This window comes from Stegostoma tigrinum, chromosome 29 (genome assembly GCF_030684315.1).
Source record: "Stegostoma tigrinum isolate sSteTig4 chromosome 29, sSteTig4.hap1, whole genome shotgun sequence".
Taxonomy (NCBI): domain Eukaryota; kingdom Metazoa; phylum Chordata; class Chondrichthyes; order Orectolobiformes; family Stegostomatidae; genus Stegostoma; species Stegostoma tigrinum.
The window spans coordinates 38,820,178-38,840,300 of record NC_081382.1 but is presented as its reverse complement, the minus strand read 5'-3'; the positions used below and the strand labels follow the sequence as shown (position 1 = coordinate 38,840,300).

Sequence of the window (20,123 nt, the reverse complement as noted above, 5' to 3'; positions counted from 1 at the left end):
TCTATCTCTATCTACAGCACAACCCCCGCACCCCCATCCCCATCATCAGGCAGTTGCTTATGTGACAACTGATAGACCCTTGCAGTCTGGAATCTGACCCTACATCAGTGAATGAGATCTCACTGAGGAGAGTGAGATGTATACCTGGCTTGTAGTAAGGGTTGAAAATCTGGACTGGTATGTGGAAGACTAGAAGTAAGACTGCAAGAGTCAAACAGCAAGAAAGTGTCAACAGAGGATCATCTCGAGTGCCTGTGAAAGCTGGGAGATCCATCAGCCACCAAGTTACTCTCCACTCTGTGACAGTCAGAAGGCAGCTGGAAATCCTCTGCTAGCTGCTCTCTGGGCAAGTGACGCACTTACCACAAGGTGTGCCTTCTGCAGTTGACATCACTGCCCTTCCTTGTGGAGACCATTCTGCCCATGAAGAGAATGCTGCTGGCCAGTAGGAAGGGAGTAGTCTCCAATGATCACCTCCTTACACACATCATATCCTGCAAGACTTGGTGCTCAATGCACAGATTCTTCAGAACCACTGAGGATGATTTTCTAGTGTGCAGCCAGCAGCTGCTCCATCAGATGAGGTAGCCATCTGTCCCTGTGGACCCACAACCCGTTGAAGCAACAATGTGGAACCAATTTCCAACATACTCAGAGCAACAGACACATGAGATGTAGGCATTGGCCCAAGGATTTTGCATGTAGGAAAATGAGGCACAAGCTCAAAAAGTTAAAGACTGTTGGCTCTCCTGAAGAGTTTACCTCCTCCCACAAAGCCTGGACTGTTTTACAAAAGCCTCAGAATCTACTAAATAGTTTGACCCATTTTTACAAGTGTTAATATTTTGGAAGTTGCAAGTTGTTGTGTAGTGTTATTTATTAGGATTGATGTTGCTGGTGTTAAATACTTCCATAAGTACAGTTGTTGACCTGCTTGCTGAATTGATAAATTTGTTTGCAGATGTTTCATCAACATACTAGGTAACACCATCAGTGTGCCTCCAGTAAAGCATCGGCGTTCTGCCCCATTTGCTATTTATGTCTCGGTTTGCTGGTGTGGATGGCATCATTTCCTGATTTGTTTCTTAATGGTTGTTATATGGAATACAGCTCTCCATTTTTGTTAATTGAATTCCGGTTTAAGTGCCAGGCCGCCAGGAATTCTCGTGCATGTCTTTGCTCGGCTTGTTTTAGGATGGCTATGTTGTCCCCATCGAACTGGTGTCCCTGTTTGTCCATGTGTATTGAAATGAGTGATAGTTGGTCACGTCATCACTCCTATCCCTCATGAGATCCCTAACTGGGGCCATTAACCTGAGCCAATCAGGGAGTTCTAGCTGACAGATGTCAAGAGGAGGTTCAGGGAATGTCTTCATGCTGGGGACTGGCTCTGAGCTAGCTGGTCACAGCCCATGTAAATAAGGGATGACTTAGGGACAGGATACAGGCTGCTGTGCAGTTATCCAGATGGTTAATGTCTCATGCTACTTAATTGGTAAAATAGTTTTTGCAGGTTCAATTGAACAGTTACACCAGAAGGTTGCCTGTCTTTCTGGTAAAAGAAGATGAAAACAGCCAGTGTGGAATTGTGTGCTGCATTATAAGGGGATGATCTTTAGCTCAACACAGGGTTTTTTTGAAATGCCTAGTTATTACATGTAATTAGTGAAAATATTGCAAAGAATGAATAGTTAATTTTAAGATGTTTCTGTTCTTTTCCAATGCTTGTCAAAAAATCACATCATTGTTAGCCCTCAGAAGTTTGAAGAGTTATTCGACCTAATATTGAAAGGGCTCTGATTCCCTTGAACTATAAGTCTTCACTTACTGGAACCAAAAGGATAAAACAAGAGAGAGAACAAGAGTGTGGAGCTGGATGAACACAGCAGGCCAAGCAGCGTCTTAGGAGCACAAAAGCTGACATTTCAGGTCAGCTTTTGTGCTCCTAAGACGCTGCTTGGCCTGCTGTGTTCATCCAGCTCCACACTCTTGTTCTCTCGGATTCTCCAGCATCTGCAGTCCCCATTATCTCAGAGAACAAGAGTCTTTTTTTTATATTCGCCTACACTGTCCTGTGCCTACCCTAAGGGAATACTTGAGAGCAATAATAAACTGCATTTACACAGCAGCAGAAACTTATCTTCTAAGTCTACACATTTTTTTACTGTTATGATCACATTCCTTGATGTAATTAGAATCCATCTATTTCTATTTTAAACCTGTGCAATGATTGAACTTCCACAGCCCCCAGGGATAGAGAATTCCAACGATTCCTCATTCTCTGAATGGAAAAATTCCTCCTTTCCTCATTCCTGAGTTGCATGCCTCTTATTCTGAGGATGTATCCTCTAGTTGTAGGCTCACCAGTTGGGGAAAGATGTGATCCACATTCATCTTGTATTGTCCTGTATGAAGTGTGCGAGTATCCATTGTGATGTCTGTAAATGGTTTTGACACAGGTCTGTCACACACTACAAGTAGAGCCGTGGAAGACCTACTAGTATTCTAGAATAGAATATGTCAGAGCAGAGTGGGAAGAAAAAACAATGTGGCCTTAACAATAACACTTTGTACATTTTTGACTTTCGAAGGGTATTTACAGCTTGGTTCGCTCCATAGGAGCTGTACTGGATATAATCTTGTTGTCTGCTTCATGCACCACAACAATTAAGGTATTTTTTAGCAAGGTCTACAGGTTTTTTTGCCAGACACAATTAATCACATTACATACATGGGAAGCATCTGTTACTCTGGGCTGGAAATTTCCACATGCTAAATGCCTAGGGCTGAGTTACAGTCCAGCTTTGGCAAAGCTCAACAGCCCTTCAGTTTGTTTGCCTCTCCATCACTGATCTCTTGTTGTGATTCCTTTTGGCTCCTTTGCAGATCATTGCAGCTGCTACTTAATCAACTGACCATCTCAACAATTCTTTGCAGACAGTTTCCCCTTTGAAGCGGGCTATCGTTGCTGAAACAAAATATTCAACAATTGACCAATATGTGCAAAGGCAAAAAAAGAGAGATTAAAGAAGGATGCTAACATTTGGAAAGGATTTAAGCCAACAATTCAAATGACTTACTGGGCAATGAACTCCTTTGTGCAGCCACATCATTCAGATGGAGAACAGGTTAAGCCACGTTGCTGGGGAAGATCTCTTTCTGTATGGTTGCCCACAATTAACTCGTTAACATGAATGCAGGTGACCATGCATTCAGTTCATTGGAAGCATTCTGTGACCAATGGGCAGGGCTGAATACATCATTACTTCCAAATTAGGTTTGGCATTTGAAAGTTTTACCAACTGGAAATTCTAGGCTATCATTAAGGGTCCAATCCTCTTTGGGGAAAGTTGGATGATACTTTTCAATTGCTCAAAATTGAGGTTGCTAAATGTGTGCTGACTTATAGAATCAAGGACTATGGACCAAACGGACATTGTGACTTTTTAAATTCATTCATGGGATGTAGGCAACACAAGCTAGGCTAAAATTCATTGCTGAGAGGGCAGTTAAGGGCCAACCACATTTCAACGAATCTGGAGTCACATGTAGGCCAGATCAGGGAAGGAAGGCAAATTTCTTCCCCACAGGGCAGAAATGACCAGGTGGGTTTTTAACAACAATTATTGTTCAACACAAATTAAAGACCACAATATTAAGCAAATGGTTATATGCCACAATTGGGTTAGCTTTTTACAGTGGATTTAGTAGACCTCTGTGGTGATTTTGTGATGTTGAGAGCTGATCTGAGGGCTGAAAATTGCAGTGAGATTTGTTCAGGAGGCATGGTGGCTCAGTGGTTAGTACTGCTACCTCACAGTGCCAAGGGCCTGGGTTTGATTCCACCCTTGGGTGACTGTAATTGTGGAGTTTATAAATTTTCCCTGTGCTTACCTGGGTTTCCCTGGATGATCCAGTTGTCTCCCACAGCCAAAAGATGTGCAGGTTTGATGGATTGGCCATGCTCAATTGCCTGTAGTGTGCAGGCTAGGTGGATTAGCCAAGGGAAATGCAGGGATAGGGTGTGGATCTGGGTGGGATGCCCTTCAGAGAGTCACTGTGGACTTGATGGGCCAAATGGCCTCCTTCCTCACTGTAAAGATCCTATGATTAATGGGAAATAAAAACCAATAGTCCTAAAAGCACTCAGCAGGTCAGGCAGCATCTGTGGAGTGAGAGACAGATTTAATGTTCAAAAAATTTCCATGGGTTTTTAATCAGAATGCAAAGAACCTAACAGGCTGGGTGCTTCCCAGGGAGGGAACTGGAACCAGGAATATTTCTTTGCTTGAAAGTGACGGTAGGGAATACAGCAATTCTTTGGGAATTTGAATGTGACATTGACATGGGTCCCATTCATAATAGTGACAGGATCTCAAACCTGTAAGGACAGCAGAGGCCTTGTAGTCTCAATCTCACTGTTGCAGTAAAAGCTAAAAGATAGAGAGGATTTATGGAAAAGAGGCTGCCTCACCGGTTGCTTTTTAAAACCTTTAATGAATAAGCATAAAGCAATCTAACCAATACCTTTGAAATCCGCAGCCTCACAGCGCCAGGGACCCGGGTTCGATTCCAGCCTCGAGTGACTGTCTGTGTGGAGTTTGCACATTCTCCCCGTGTATGTGGGGGTTACCTCCGAGTGCCCCGGTTTCCTCCCACAGCCCATAAATGTGCAGGTTAGGTGGATTGGCCATGCTAAATTGCCCGTAGTGTCCAGGGGTGGGTGGGTTATAGGGGGATAGGTCTGGGTGGAATGCTTCAAGGGGCGGTGTGGACTTGGTGGGTCGAAGGGCCTGTTTCCACACTGTAGGGAATCTAATCTAATCTAATCTAATTTAAAGGGGGAAGGTGATTAATCACGTCTGGACTGTCACTTCCAGCTACAATGGCATTGCCAGGGAGGACCATCGGCCTATCAACTGGCACAGCAGTTTTCAGAATGGTGCCTGTCTAAAATCTCTGAATTAATTTGGATCCATGCCACATTGGGAATCTGGAGGCTGCTTGGAAAATCCTGCTAGTCTCTTGTATTTTTTTTCCAGGCTCTTTATGAGCTTACTGAGCTGCCATTCTCTCGGAGATGATCAGCCTCACTGTACCCATCACAGTCAGAATGCTGGCACTAGGAGTGGGATGAAGGAAGCTGACATGCTGGCCATGTCCCATTCCTGACCTCTGCTTGATCTGAAGAACACACCTGTTAAACTTTGCTTCTCTCTTCACAGGAGTTCCTTTGACAGGCTGAGGATTTCTAACACCTACAGTGGAGTCATAGAGGCCTGTAGCAGGGAAAACAAGGCCCTTCACCCAGACAAAAACATAACTCCTCTAATCCCATTTCTGGCACTATGTAGGTATTATGAGGGCTTCTGCCTCTGCCACTCTTAAAGTGTCTGTCACTGCCACCTCACAGGCAGTGAGTTCCAGATTCCCACCATTCTGTGTGGAAAAAGTCTTTCCTACATCCCCTCTAAACCCCCTGCCCTTTACTGCAAGACTGTAAGATATAGAAGCTGAATTAGGCCCTTTGGCCCATTGAGTCTGCACTGACATTTGAATATGCCTGTTATGTTTCCCAATCCCAATCTCCTGCCTTCTCCCTTTGATCTCCTTACTAATCAAGGACCTATCTGTCTCTGTCTTAAATACACTCGGTGACTTGGCCTCCACAGCATTCTGTGGCAATGAGTTCCACGGATTCATCAGCCGTTGGCTGAAAAGATTCCTCTCCATCTCAATTCTAAAGGGTCACCCTTCACTCTGAGGCTGTGCCCTTGAGTCCTAGTCTCTCCTACTAGTGGAAATATCATGTCCATGCCCACTTTATCCAGCTTTCTCAGTATTCAGTAAGTTTCAATGAGATCCCCCATCCTTCTAAATTCCATCAAGTACAGATCCAAAGCCCTCAACCCCTCCTCATATAACAAGCCCTTCATCCCCGGGATCATTCTCATAAACCTCCTCTGCAACTCATCCAACACCAGCACATCCCTCCTTAGGTGCACGATCCAAAACTGCTCATAATATTCCAAATGCAGACTGACTGGAGCCTTATACACCCCCTGCAGTATGTTCTTCTCTTGTATTCTAACCCTTCTGAAATGAGGGCCAACATTGCATTTACCTTCCTAACTGCCATATGAACATGCATGTTAACCTTAAGAGAATCCTGGACTGGGATTCCCAAGTCCCTTTGTGCTTCAGATTTCTGAAGCATTTTTCTATTTAGAAAATAGTCTGCATGTCTATTTTTCTTACCAAAGTGCATAACCTCACACTTCACTGGATTTTTTTTATCCGTCACCTCTTTTCCCACTCTCCTAAGCTCTCCAAGTCCTTCTGCAGCCTCCTGCTTCTTCACCACTACCTGTCCCTCCACCTATCTTTGTGTCGTCTGCACATCTGCAAACTTAGCAACAATGCCCTCAGTTCCTTCATCGAGATCATTGGTGAATAATGTGAATAGTTGTGACCGCAATGCTAATCCCTGCAGTACTCCACTAATTACTGGCTGCCATCCTGAAAAAGACCCATTTATCTCTACTCTCTGTCTTCTGTCGGTCAGCCAATCGTCTATCATGCCAGTACTTTGCCGCTAACACCATGGGCTCTCATCTATTTAGCGACATCCTACACAGCACCTTGTAGTAGCCTTCTGGAAATCCTTAAATCCATGTTTCCTGGTCATTGATCCTTTCTCCAAGGGGAAAAGTTTCTTCCTATTTACTCCATCTATGCCCTTCACAATTTTATACATTGGATTGGGTGGGGGTGGGGAGGAAGGGTGATTTGGAGTATGGGATAGTAAGGGTTTGAGCCAAAGATATGTCAATAGCACTTCTCTTTGTTTTTTCACAAGATGTAGGCATTGCCGCAAAACCAACATTTGTTGGAGATCCCTCTTGCCCTTGCACTGAGTGGCTGTTAAGAGTCAACTACCTTGTGGTAGGTCTAGAGTCATATCAGAGATAATGGGAACTGCAGATGCTGGAGAATCCGAGATAGCAAAGCGTAGAGCTGGATGAACACAGCGGACCAAGCAGCATCTTCGGAGCAGAATCATGTTGACTCAAGGACAGCACTGTTCCTTCATAAGATAATAAAATGTGAGGGTGGATGAACACAGCAGGCCAAGCAGCATCTCAGGAGCACAAAAGCTGACGTTTCGGGCCTAGACCCTTCATCAGAAGGGAAGAGTTAAGGACTTTTTGGAGATATGTTTGATACCTTGGATGGAATTTCTATTCACACCAAACCTTTATTAATGTTTTTGTGAGAAATAATGGCAACATAATAGATTATAAACACCTCTTTGTTACCTTATTCAGTTTTTCATTTTTGTAAATCATTCAGCTCTATTTGATTGCTCGACTTTCCAGTGAGTTTGCTTCCTGTGTATTTATTTGCGCATAGTTGCTGCTTGAGTTAGCGGAAGATCGAAAAGTACAAAACTCGGAAGGGAAATTGTGTTTGTCTCTGACTGTTTGATGTGAGTGAGTTGAATGTGAGCAATCTTGTCCCGCTCTGCTGGAGAGTGCGGGAAGAGGAGAGCTTGCTGGCTAAAAGCCACAAACTGAGCTCGGTCCCTAAAAAGGTTTCTTTGCCGCCACTTGAGGCGCGCAAGGCAAGCTCGGGACGCGAGCAAGCTTCCTCCCAGCATTGCCCTGCCTCCGGACAGGACAGCAAGTCACTAGCAACAGCCGCAGGTGCCCACATAGGAGACTCGGTGCCAGACTCTAGATCTGGTCGCTGCCTGCTCCCCAAAGGTAAGAATTCGAGACATGGAGCGCAAAATCTCTCGTTTACTGAGTCACATCGACTGCACATTTCGATCTGCCTCTCTTTCAGAGTGCTGGAAAGTGCTTATTGCCAAGCATAATATCACCAGAAACTATTCTGATTTATATGGCTTTACATTGCTATTTTAAAAGCACATAACTGTACGTAGATACACGTGTACCACGTAGATAACTTATCAACTACCCCATCTATTTTCAAATTTGGAAAGTATTTTTTGGTGAGTAGTTCAACAGCATACAACAAAAAACTTTTTCTTCCCTGTCAACTTGCTAAGCACGTTTTGTATGCAAGGCTGTTTAATCTTTTTTATTTCCTGTTAAATGAATTCGTGATAATTGCTTTACTTGTATAGTTTTTTTAAGCGCTTTTAAAATAAGTCATTTGTATCTGTATTATTGGCTATTTTTACAGCATCTGTTACAGCAATCATAATAAAACAGCTGCTGGCTTTTAAAAATGGCCATTTGCTCTGTGTGATTTATCTAACTATATAATATTTTAACATGAATGAATAGCTTTTGAAGGTTAACACTCATTAAAGGAATCATCCTGAAATTGGGGCACGGGGGTGCCAGTGGGTTGGCAGGGAAGTTATTTTTAACCAAAAACAGGTGTTGAAAACTAAATGTTGTGCGGGTTTTGTTTGTCTGAGAACTTTAATTCTAGAGCCACAACTCACAAGAGAGTTGAGTTGATTTGCAGCTTGCATCTGTATCTACTCTGCCTTGTCTGTTTCTGTCAATAATAACTGGAGTCACTTCTTACATTAAATCGTAAAGCCCATTAATTTTTTATTTCCTTACAATTCACTGCCTAAAAATATCCTGCTCATGAAAACTCGTTATGGATGGATGTGCATCTTTGTGAACACTCCAGGAACATCAAAGCAGTCAGTGACCATAAATACTGCTTCAAAGGAGCTCATTTTTAGATTCAGCTTCTCTGTCCTCCTACATATTATTGTAGATGGCCAAAGTGAACTGAAGACAGTGATTTCCATCTTGGGTTTCAAATCCTTGTAAATGTTTCAGTCATTTAGCTCACAGTTTGGTTTCCACAATTTAATGCTAATTTTGTAACTTATAACTCTCCTTACAGTCCTCCCAGGAAATATTCTGAATTAATCCATGCACTATTATTAATCATCAAGGTAACACTTTTCAGTATACAGTAATATTCCAGTGCTTAGCATCAATCCACTTAAAATCTGGTACTAATTAATAATGTTACTTGACATAAAATGTCACTTCATTTGATATCCGTTAATATCTAATTAATTTTGAAGAAAGACAGACTTGAAATTCTCTTAAACTTTGGACGAAAGCACATTGGAATTTAATGACTGGTGTGTTTTTGAACTGTAATTACTGCCAAAATAGAGATGATGAAGCAACAAATCTGATCATGGCAAAATTATCCAAACATCCAAAAATCCAATTAGGAACAGGCCATTTGGCTGCTCCACCATTCAGTAAGAAGTCACAAGACACCAGGTTATAGTCCAACATGCTTATTTGAAATCACAGGCTTTTGGAGAGCTGCTTTGGAGTCACCTCACCTGATGAAGGAGCAGCGCTTCGAAAGCTTGTGATTTCAAATAAGTGTGTTGGACTATAACCTGGCATTGTGTGGCTTCTGACTTTGTCCACCCCAGTCCAACACCGGCACCACCACATCATAGCCATCATTCGCTAAGTTCATGACAAGGCTGACAAACAGCAAGTGGTAATGACAAAATAATCTGTTGCAATTTGATTGGCTTGAAGGATAAATATTGGCTAGCAACTAGCAAATTTGCCTGGTCTTCAACTTAAGTTTTACAGGATCTTTTATAGCCGATTGTAAAGTCAGCAACCTCTGACAATGCAGCACTTCCTCAATATCGCACTGACATAAGAGTCTCGATTATGCGCTCAAGTCTTTGAAGTGGAATTTAAACCCTGCACTGGATGAAAGGGAATAATGTCCTTTGTTCATTTGATATATTCTGGTGTGTTGGTTTCAGCTGGGTGAACGTTTATAAAAACCTGGTGTATGATAGTAGTTTGTAAGCATTATGGGTGGTCTGAATCTCCACCGAAGTTGTGTTTCTTTGCATAATAATAAAAAAAATGTTGAACATATGCATAGCATCCTTAAAGGCCTGACTGGGTAAATTCTCACAGTATGTCTCCTCTCATGGGAGAGCCGAGGACCAAAGGGCATTGTCTCAGAAATAAGAAACACCAATTTAATACAGGGATGAGGGGGAATTTCTTCTTTTTTTGGGAACTCCTTGCCAAAGTGAGCAGTGAGGCAGAGTCCTTGTATATATATAAAGCTGGGATAGATTCTTGATCAGCTGGGGAATTAAGGGTTACAAGGAAAGGACAGAAAAGTGGACTGAGGAATGTCACATCAGTCAAGATCTTATTGAATGGTGGAGCAGGCTTGAGGGGCCAAATGGCCTAGTTCCTGTTTCTTATGGTCTTATACTCTGCAGGTCTGGCAACATTTATGGTGAGACTGACTCTTCATGAACACTTTGCATTTTCATTTCAGAGTTCCAGCATCCCAATAAATTGGTTTTATGGTGTTTTTTTTCTAGTTTGCTTGTATAATCTGGCTCTCACCCTCTGTCTTCTTTATTACGAAACCATTTGATCAAGAATTTGGTCAGTAGTTGAAATGTGTCTATCTATTGTGGTGTCATTTCTTTCATCTGACCATGCTCATGGAGAACCTTGGGATGTTTTACAAGAGGTAAGGCACTACAAAAATGCGAGATGTTGTTCTAGGGAAAATAGTATTGTCACTTTGAAAGACTTTTGCACAGTGTGTGTAAGGGAGGTTATGGGTGAATTTCAAGCAGCTTCCAGAACTAATGCTGCGCGTTTTAAATTTGAGGACTCAATGAACCTTTCATGAAACTTCCAGAGTGCGGGAAGCTCAGCGTATTAGTGCACTGTTGTGCAGTGCTGTAACAATGGAGGATGTAGATTTAATTACTCTCTTATTCCTTTTGAAGAGATTGATTGCAGCTCCATGTATGAAAATGAAAGAACTATTGTTCGCAGTCTGCTTTGTATATTTTCTGGTGTCTAACTGAACATTATCTTTTGAGCCTTGAAAATAGAACCTTAACTTGGCATTTCTCTTGATAGTTTTATGTATACTTGGAAGATAAGAGGGCTGTGAATGGTTTTGAGATGAACAAGGTTCTTAAAATGGAGACTGACTTTTCTTTACAAGGCCAATGTCTGAGAATGGAATTATTTGTTCAGAAGAAAATCCTAACTGTTTTATCTGATGAATAGCTTTGCTAAAGATCCACAGTCAGCACCTCCCAAACCCATGATCAGTATACAAGGAAAGCAGATAAATGGGAGTATCGTCACCCTGCAAGTTCCCCTCCAAGATACTCATCATCCTGACTTGGAGAAATATTCAAGTGTTCCTTCAGCGTCACTGGGTTAAAATTCTGGAATTCGCTTCCAAACAACATGGGGGGTGATCTAACTGCAACAAGTGGGCTAAAGCAGTTCAAGAAAGCGGCTCACCACCATGTTCTCAAGGCAGTTAGGGGTGGGTATTAAATGCTGGCCGAGCCAGTGATGCCCACATCCCATGAGTGAATAGTTTAAAAAATCCATATCAATCGGGACTCTGTAATTTGAGGATTACGTGCAGCTCAAAGTATCAACAATATGTCCCTCAAAGCGCCACTCATGATGTCTTAATTATTATTTATATTTATTATTCTGATGATTTTTGGGGTCAAGGAGCTTAGGAAGGGCTAGTGCTTCACTTGACGGATCAATCTTAAACCAGACCTTGACATCTGGCACCATCAAACTTTTGAAGTGAAGATTTAAATTCTATAGGGAATGCAAAGGGTGTTCAACACTGTTTCTTGATGCTATGGGAATCGCCAGGGTAGATGCTGAAAAAAATTGCTTTCCCCTTGTGGACGATTGGAGGACACTGCTTTAAAATATGGTATGTCACATTTAAGACTGAGGTGGGGAGGCATTTCATCTCTCCATTGGCTTTTAGTCTTTTCTTCCCAAGAAGCAGTAGAGTCTGTGTCATTGAAGATATCCAAGGCTGAGTTGGACAGATTTTTGATCCACAAGGAAGTCAAGATTTACGGCAGTGGGGGCAGGTGGGAAATGGAATAATGGCCACAATTAGATCAGTCATGATCTCACTGAATGGAGGACCAGACTCGAGGGATCTACTACTCTTCTGTTTCTCCTGATCTTATAAAACAGGTGAATAATTAAATGTGCAGCCCGTGTTACATCTCTCCCAGTTTTTCTTTAATTGATAATTGGGAGATTTTTCCCCAAATCCCAGACTGCCCAGATCGGCTCCTGAGGCTATGTTGAGCATTTATGTGGACTATGCAACAAAAGCCTAGCAACCCCAAAGTAAAAGGCAGAAGATTAAGAAGGATTCCTAATTTTCACCCTCTCCACTGGGGAATACTCATTTTTTCAAAAGAGCACACATTGTTAAAAGGAGGGCAAACTGTATCTCTGGATCACTAGTGAAGAAGGGACGGTGCAGTAGGTTGGGCTATAGCTTGCATCTACCTTGAGCAAGCGCCCAATCTTCCTGACTTCTTTGATCTCTCCAGTAATTGTTGGGCAGTGCAAGGGCTCACATTATAAGGTGGTGTGATGCTCATCCTTGAAACCCCACTGTCAGGGAAGCCCGTGGGGGTTGTTGGGCAGGCTGAAGAATTGCAAGTATACCTCCTTGAATTTCATGGAATCATAGAATCCCTACAGTGTGGGAACAGGCCCTTCGGCCCAAGAATTCCACACCGAACCTTAGAGCATCCCACCCAGACCCAATCCCCTATAAACCACCTAATCTACACATCCCTGAACACTGCAGGCAATTTAGCATGGCCAATCCACCTAACCTGGACATCTTTGGATTGTGTGAGGAAACTGGAGCACCCAGAGGAAACCCACACAGACACAGGGAGAATGTGCAAACTCCACACAGACAGTCGCCTGAGGGTGAAATCGAACCCGGGTCCCTGGTGCTGTGAGGCAGCAGTGCTAACCTCTGAGCTACCGTGCTGCCCTCATATTAATAATTGATCATTTACTAATTTCTGCCCCTTCCTCGTCCAGTTCAGTTCGAATATTTTGGTTGGTCTGAATTGGGTGCCTTAAGTACCAATCTCTCAGGCCACACTTAAGAGGACTATAGCTGCCTGTGACTTTTCTTGATTCATTGGCAGGTCTGCAACTTGTTTGAGCTGGGCCTGTGTCAGGTGGCCAGGGTTATGCAAACAGATGTGATTGGGAGCAGTCAATAATGCCCCGAGCTCAAGTGGATAGGAAGAAAGGCTCACAAACATCAGGCACAGTATTCCAAAGCATTTAGCAGCCCATGGATGTGACGTGATGAAAACTGAACACATTTGATTATTACAAGCCTCATATGCTCCAGATCCTTCCTAGATTTTCAAATTCATATCTTTTCTTTCAAATCCCTCATCTCTCCCAATGTTTGTAACCACCTCCAGTCCTTGAACTGTCTGAGAATGCTCTTTCTTCCAATTCTGGTCCTGTACACATCCCTGAATTTAATTGTTCCAAGTTTTTATTCTAGCTCGTTTTTAAATTAAGCAATATAGGACGGCACGGTGGCTCAGTGGTTAGCACTGCAGCCCCACAGCACCAGGGGCCCAGGTTCAATTCCAGCCTCGGGTAACTGTGTGGCATTTGCACATTCTCCCTGTGTCTGCGTGGGTTTCCTCCAGGTGCTCCAGTTTCCTCCCACAGTCCAAAGATGTGCAGGCTAGGTGGATTGGCCATGCTAAATTGCCCGTAGTGCTCAGGGATGGGTCTGGGTGGGGCGTTTCAAGGGGCGGTGTGGACTTGTTGGGCCAAAGGGCACGTTTCCACACTGTAGGGAATCTAATCTAATATTGCATGAGAGCATGTTACGTAATAGGCCAGCATCTAAAGTTTTCTATTTGATCTCTGGGATTGGCACAGATTATCTCATGATTAGGCAAGTAAAGGAACAGTTCAGGGTATGGGAAGTGAGGAATAATCCACTGGAACATTTTGAGACCTTGAATCCAAGGTAATCTATCTCAACTCATGACACAAAAGTAGGACACATCTCTCTCATGACCTCCTCAAATTCAAATGGCTGAGGAATAAGCATCCCATGCCATTCGATAGGATCACAACTGATCCGACATTCCTTACATCCACATTTGTGCATTTTCCCCATAAGCCTTGATTCCCCAATTGATCAAGAATCTGAGATAATGGGAACTGCAGATGCTGGAGAATCCAAGATAACAAAGTGTGGAGCTGGATGAACACAGCAGGCCAGCAGCATCTTAGGAGCACAAAAGCTGACGTTTCGGGCCTAGACCCTTCATCTCAGCCTTCAATATGCATAAAGACACTGCATCCACAGCTCTCCACCGCAAGGTGTTCCAAAGACACTCAATCTGAGGAAAGAAATTCCTCCTCATTTCAGTCTTAAATTGGCAGCCCTTTCTTCTGTGACTATGTGCTCCTCTCTTAGACTCTCCCATGAGGGGAAACATCCTCTCAGCATTTACCCTTAAGCCCCTTAAAAATCTTACATGTTTCACTGAAGTCCCCTCTCATTCTTCTAAACTCCAGTGAGTAGAGTCTCAACCTGTTTAGCCTCTGCCTAGTGAAGCTCCACTGAACTGCCTCAGATGAAATGATACCTTTACATAAATAAGGGGACAAAATCTGCTGACAGTTCTCCAGATGAGGTCTCACCAGCACCTTGTACAGTTACAGTAAGACTTCCCTACTCTCATACTCCAACCCCCTCAAAATAAGGGCATACTGTGCTAGCACTAGATTTTATTCCAAGGTGAATGGTGCTGTATAAATACAAATTGTTGGTGCTGGTGTAGAGTGTCAATTTGGCAAACCAGGGATGTGCATCCAGAGTTGAAGATAATTAAGATAACTGAGTTGTCCCCTCCTATGAGCCCTGTTAAATATATTACCCAGCAACGCGCCTGAATTTGACGCATTTCCAGGCAAAAATCAACAAACTGTGTCAAGTGGCTTTGAATGACTTTTCAGGCCAACTGTGCGTAGATAAAATGGTGCATTTTCAAAGCTGTGTTTTGCATACCACGTTACAAAGTGAATTTATTTCAACCCTGGGGATGGCAAGTTCACAGAACCAATTTTAAGTGACCAATCCGAGTTGTTGGGCATTTAACTGCATTTTTTTTTTGATCTGAGCATTCAGATTCTTAATCATCCTGAGAGACGCTAGAAACTCAGCTGTATCTGACCTTTATGTTCTGTTTGATGGATGGGAATGTTGTTTACCTTAGCTGTCCAAGTGTCAGCTGTGACCAAGTTGGTGGCACAGAGGTTAACAGAAAACTCTGCATTCAAGTCCAATAGAGGAACTGGCACCCTGTCGCACTGAATTCAGTGATTTACAGTCCTATCCCAGGGACGAAGAACCAGAACAAACGTAACTTACTGCTGGAGGACCATCAACTGAGTGAAAGATGTCCTTTGATCTGCCCAAGTTTTGCTGGCCTCCTAATGATGGAGCTGTTCATGGCCTCATGTTGCAGACTGCCATGCTCCAAAGTTCAGGACGACTTGCTGAAAGATATGTTAAAACTTGGGACAGCCACTGCAAAGGTTCAGTGGTGAAAAGTCACTCTTTAAGGCTGTCCTGCTGTCTGAAACCAAAGGGCTGGACCCTGTGGAAAATGAGCTGAGTGCACCCAAGAATGTTTGACATGAACTGTACATGCATATTGCAAATAGAAGCTGCAATTGCGACTGTAGTGAGGCACATCACAATGCCACATACAATGTTGCAGCAGAATCACTGAGTCTTACAGCACAGAAACAGATCTTTTGGTCAAACCTGTCCATACCGACCAGATATCCTAAATTAATCTAGTCCAATTTGCCAGCATTTGGCCTATATCCCTCTGATTCATGTTCCCATCCAGATGCCTTCTAAATGTTGTAACTGTACCAACCTCCACCACTTCCTCTGGCAGCTCTTACCATACACAGACCAACCTCTGCATGAAAATGTTGCCCCTCAGGTCCTCTTTAAATCTTTCCGCTCTCACCTTAAGCCTATGCCCCTCTAGCTTTGGACTGCACTACCCTGGGAAAAATAACTTGTCCATGACTTTGTAAGCCTCTGACACTCCAGGAAGAAAAGCCCCAGCCTACTCAGCCTCTCCCTGTAGCTCAAACCCTCCAACCCTGGCAACATTCTTGTAAATCTTGTCTGAACCCCACATGTTTAACAGCAGCTTTCGTATAGCAGGGAGCGCAGTATTCTAGAAAATTGGCCACGCCAATGTTCTGTCCAGCCACAACAAGACATCCAACTCCTATACTCAGCACACTGACCAATGAAGGCAAGCATGCCAAATGCTGCCATCGCCACCCTGTCTAGCTGAAAGGTTCTATGCGCCTGTGTCCCTAGATCTCTATGTTCAATAATTCTTCCCAGGACCTTGCCATTAACTGTAAGTCCTGCCCCAGTTTGCCTTACTAAAATTTATCTTAATTGAACTCTATCTGCTACTCCTCGGCCCATTAGCCCATCTGATCAAAGTCCCTTTGTACTCTGAGACAGCCTTCTTTACAGTCTATGATACCACCAATTTTAGTGCCATCTGCAAACCTAAGCATACCTCCCTATATTCACTTCCAAATCATTTATGTAAATGACAAAAAGGAGTGGAACCAGCACTGATCCTTGTATGACGCTACTAGTCACAGGCCTCCAGTCTGAAAAACAGCCCTCTACCAGCACTCTCTGTCTCCTATCGTCAAGTCAATTGTGTCCAATTCTGGTTAAACCTGGCTCTTAGACCGATCAATGCAACCTCTTTTATAATTTGTGGTTATATATTCACTATTGTGAAAGCTATGAATACAATGTAACTTCTAATGTTTAAAACTTGGGAAATGCCTCCCATGAACATTATTTTAATTATCTTCAACTTGGTAAAAATCTACTTTTTATTTAGATGTCTGCTTTGCTTTTTTGTTTGCAATTTAAAAACAGCCTACATATTTTTCACATATTTAATGTCATAAAACAGCACATGGTATATTATCAGTCAAAATTAGCTACCATGCTACATGAGGAACTATTAGGACAGAATTAGGGTTTTGAGCAACTTAATGGAGGAGAAGAAGGCAAAGGCATTCTGCAAGGGATTTCTAGAGCTTGGAGTCTCAATGGCTGGGTCCACGGATGCCAGTTTAAAAATGAAAAGAGTTGTGTGTGTGCAAGAAGTCAGAACTGTAGGAGTACAAAGCTTGTTAAGACACAAGCACTAATTGTAGAGCAACAAGCCATGGGTGTGTACATTGTTGAGTGAGACATTTAACTGAGGCTTCAGCTGTTCATTCAGGATTGTGCTTAGTAAGTCCCAGTTGATGTCTTTGGCATCATTGTTTTTTCAAACAATGCCACTGAAGGAATAAAATAATTTAATGTTTTTAGCTCATTCTGGAACATTGTACAAAATAGCTTCAATCTATGGCCACAGTAACTGGATTTCAAAGTAATTTATCATTTATATAAGTCTGGGAGCTGGATGTGAGCGATGATGAGATGATATATGAATGTCAGTCTTTTAATCTTCTTTCATTAGAACATTGGGCATGGAATGGAAATTGAGTAGGAACAGGCAACTTGGAGCTTCCATCAGGGCAATTGTCCCACTTAGGATGGAAAGTCCTAGCAGGCTTGATGGTAAGTTCATCATATCTTCTAGCATGGAAAGTAATTGAATGGTAATCTATAATATAAATGCTATGTCCTCTCTATAAGATAAGCTAAAGATAGATAGTGATGAAAACTATGGTTCAGAAGAGGAGTTCCATCAAATTTATCATTAACTGTTTTCCTCTCCGTAGATTTCTCTCGCACTTTGTCTTTTTCCTGTTCTTCAGGATCCCCCACAGTATTTTGGATTTGTATAATTCAAATATTTCATATATTGTTTTAAAGTTGACATTTATATTTATCTAGAACACTATCTGTGTCACTGGATCAAAATAACCAGTACGATTCCGTGTTAAGCCAAAGGTAAATAAAGGCATAAATAAGATCGTTGAGTTCCATGCTGATTACTTCACGTCTAATGTTGCATAATGTTGTCAAGTCTGGCCCACATTCAGGATGGCTGAATGTCATGATTAAACGTAATACCCCCCTTTCCAACCCTTTCCTTTCTTGACCACAAGTTCCATAATTGTATAATTACCTGATATGGGGTGGGGGTGTTGGAAAACAGGGTTAATGAGGGAAAATATGCTGGAAAATTGATCTCCAACCCAGTCAGGGAACCGAATCCATCCTCAAAGATCAAATCGACCAAATTCCATCAATAATGGCACCTCCATATTGTATGAGACAATCCCAGCCCAGGCAAGACCAATTCAGTTCCTGCTTGTAGCTGTAATATATGCAGTACAGCTGGCATGGAAGTTATCAATTTGATTTCCAATTGTTATACTGCCAATCTCAGAATCACAGCTTGATGAATGGCAAGAACCTAAGTTTTTGTTTGTGCAAGGTGTTGCGATGTGTTTGCTTTTTAAGTTTGTCTATTTCTAACATTGTTAACTTGCAGAAGTGGGCTTGGCTTTAGACAATCTTCAAGAGGCCAAATCAGTGGTGAGTGCACTTTTCTCAGATGGTTACATGATGCATTCTTGAAAGAAAAAGTTATTTATCCTACCTCATGAGAGATGCGGGGGGTAAACCTAACTGCCCCAGCCCTTACCAGTTCTACCACGCTCTATAGAAATTCATATTTTATAGAATACAGTCAGCATAGTATATTTCACCTCCCTCATTCGGAATTTCATCTGTTTGTGGAATCATTATCACTCTGCCTTATTCTGTCAAAAATACAATCTCATCCTGACCTTCAGTCAATGCTGTTAGCAGTCAAACATGCTGATTTTCCCAGCCTAGAAGAAAGAGAGAGAGCAGGGGAGTGGGATCAATTGGATAACCCTTTCAAATAAATGATGGACTGAATAGTCTCCTTCCATGTTGTACAACTCTATGACCTTGTAGCATTCCAGGTAATGTCGTGTGAGATTAGAGTGGACAATACAAAACAATTCTCTCCTTGTTTGTCTCTTCTTTCATTCTCTCTTTGCCTCCTATACAACTTTGAGGATGATGTGCATTATATGAAAAGAAAAGCAGTCTTGATGTACTCAAAAGGTGGATGTCTTTCTGAGCAATGTATTTGGCTTTAGTGAGCTCACAATGTCATTGAAAAACCTATAAACATAGAACTCCCAAAATGTATTTGACAAAATTCCATACAAAGCTGATTAGCCAAGTTCAAGGAGATGGGGACTGTGGGTCAACTGGAAAGACTTGAGCAATTCGTTACTGGGAAAACCACTCTGAATACAGTTTAAATCCTATTCCCTTCAAGCTTCATTCTCCTTGTTTTCAAATCTTTTCAGTCTGTAACTTTTCCAGCCCTATGCCCTCCTAGCACACTCTACTCCTTCACTGATGGCCTTCTGTGGAACATTGGCATGTTTTCAATGGACATGTGATTAAAACCTATGTTCCCTAAGCCCTGAAGTTCCTTCATTCTGAACATCTCTTCTGCTTTTATCTTCTCAAAGACATTCCCAATCAAGCTTCAATCATCCCACCTACTATCTTTTCATGTGCCTTAGTATCACATTTTGTTCAAGAAAACTCAATAGTTATACAACTTGGAATAGACCATTCGGTCCACCTTGTCCACGCTGGCCAAGTTTCCTAAACTAAACGAGTCCCATGCACTTGCATTTGGCTCATATTCCCCTAAAACTTTCCTACTCATGTACCTATCCAAATTTCTTTTAAATGTTATAACTGTGCCCGCATCTACCATTTTCACTGGCAGTTCATTCCACATAAGAACCACACTGTGTGAAAATGTTGACCCTCGGGTCCTCTTTAAATCTTTCTCTTCTCACCTTAAAAATATGCCCCCTAGTTTTTAATTCACCCACCCTATGCAAAAGACCTTTGCTATTCATCTTACCAATACCCCTCATGATTTTATAAACCTGTATAAGGTCACCCCTCAACATACTATGCTCCAGTGAAAAAGGTCCCAGCCTATTCTTATAAGTGAAAACCTCCAGTCCTGACAACATCCTAGCAAGTTCTCCAGTTTAGTAATGTCCTTCCTATAACAGGCTGACAAGAACTGTACACTGTGCTCCAAAAGAAGCCTCACCGATGTCTGTACATCCTCAGCATGACATCCCAACTCTTATCCT

General features: G+C 42.4%; 1 protein-coding gene across 1 annotated transcript in view; it reads left to right on the top strand.

Annotated features, from left to right (window-relative positions):
• The first annotated feature begins 7,649 nt into the window (after window positions 1-7,649).
• LOC125465274 (uncharacterized) overlaps window positions 7,650-20,123 on the top strand; it is a 34,105-nt gene continuing 21,631 nt past the window's right edge. The window contains exons 1-3 of the mRNA XM_048558555.2: window positions 7,650-7,766; window positions 17,468-17,568; window positions 18,452-18,495. Of these exons, the coding sequence (XP_048414512.1) occupies window positions 17,478-17,568; window positions 18,452-18,495 (135 nt within the window). The 5' untranslated portion in view covers window positions 7,650-7,766; window positions 17,468-17,477. The remainder of the gene's footprint in view (window positions 7,767-17,467; window positions 17,569-18,451; window positions 18,496-20,123) is intronic.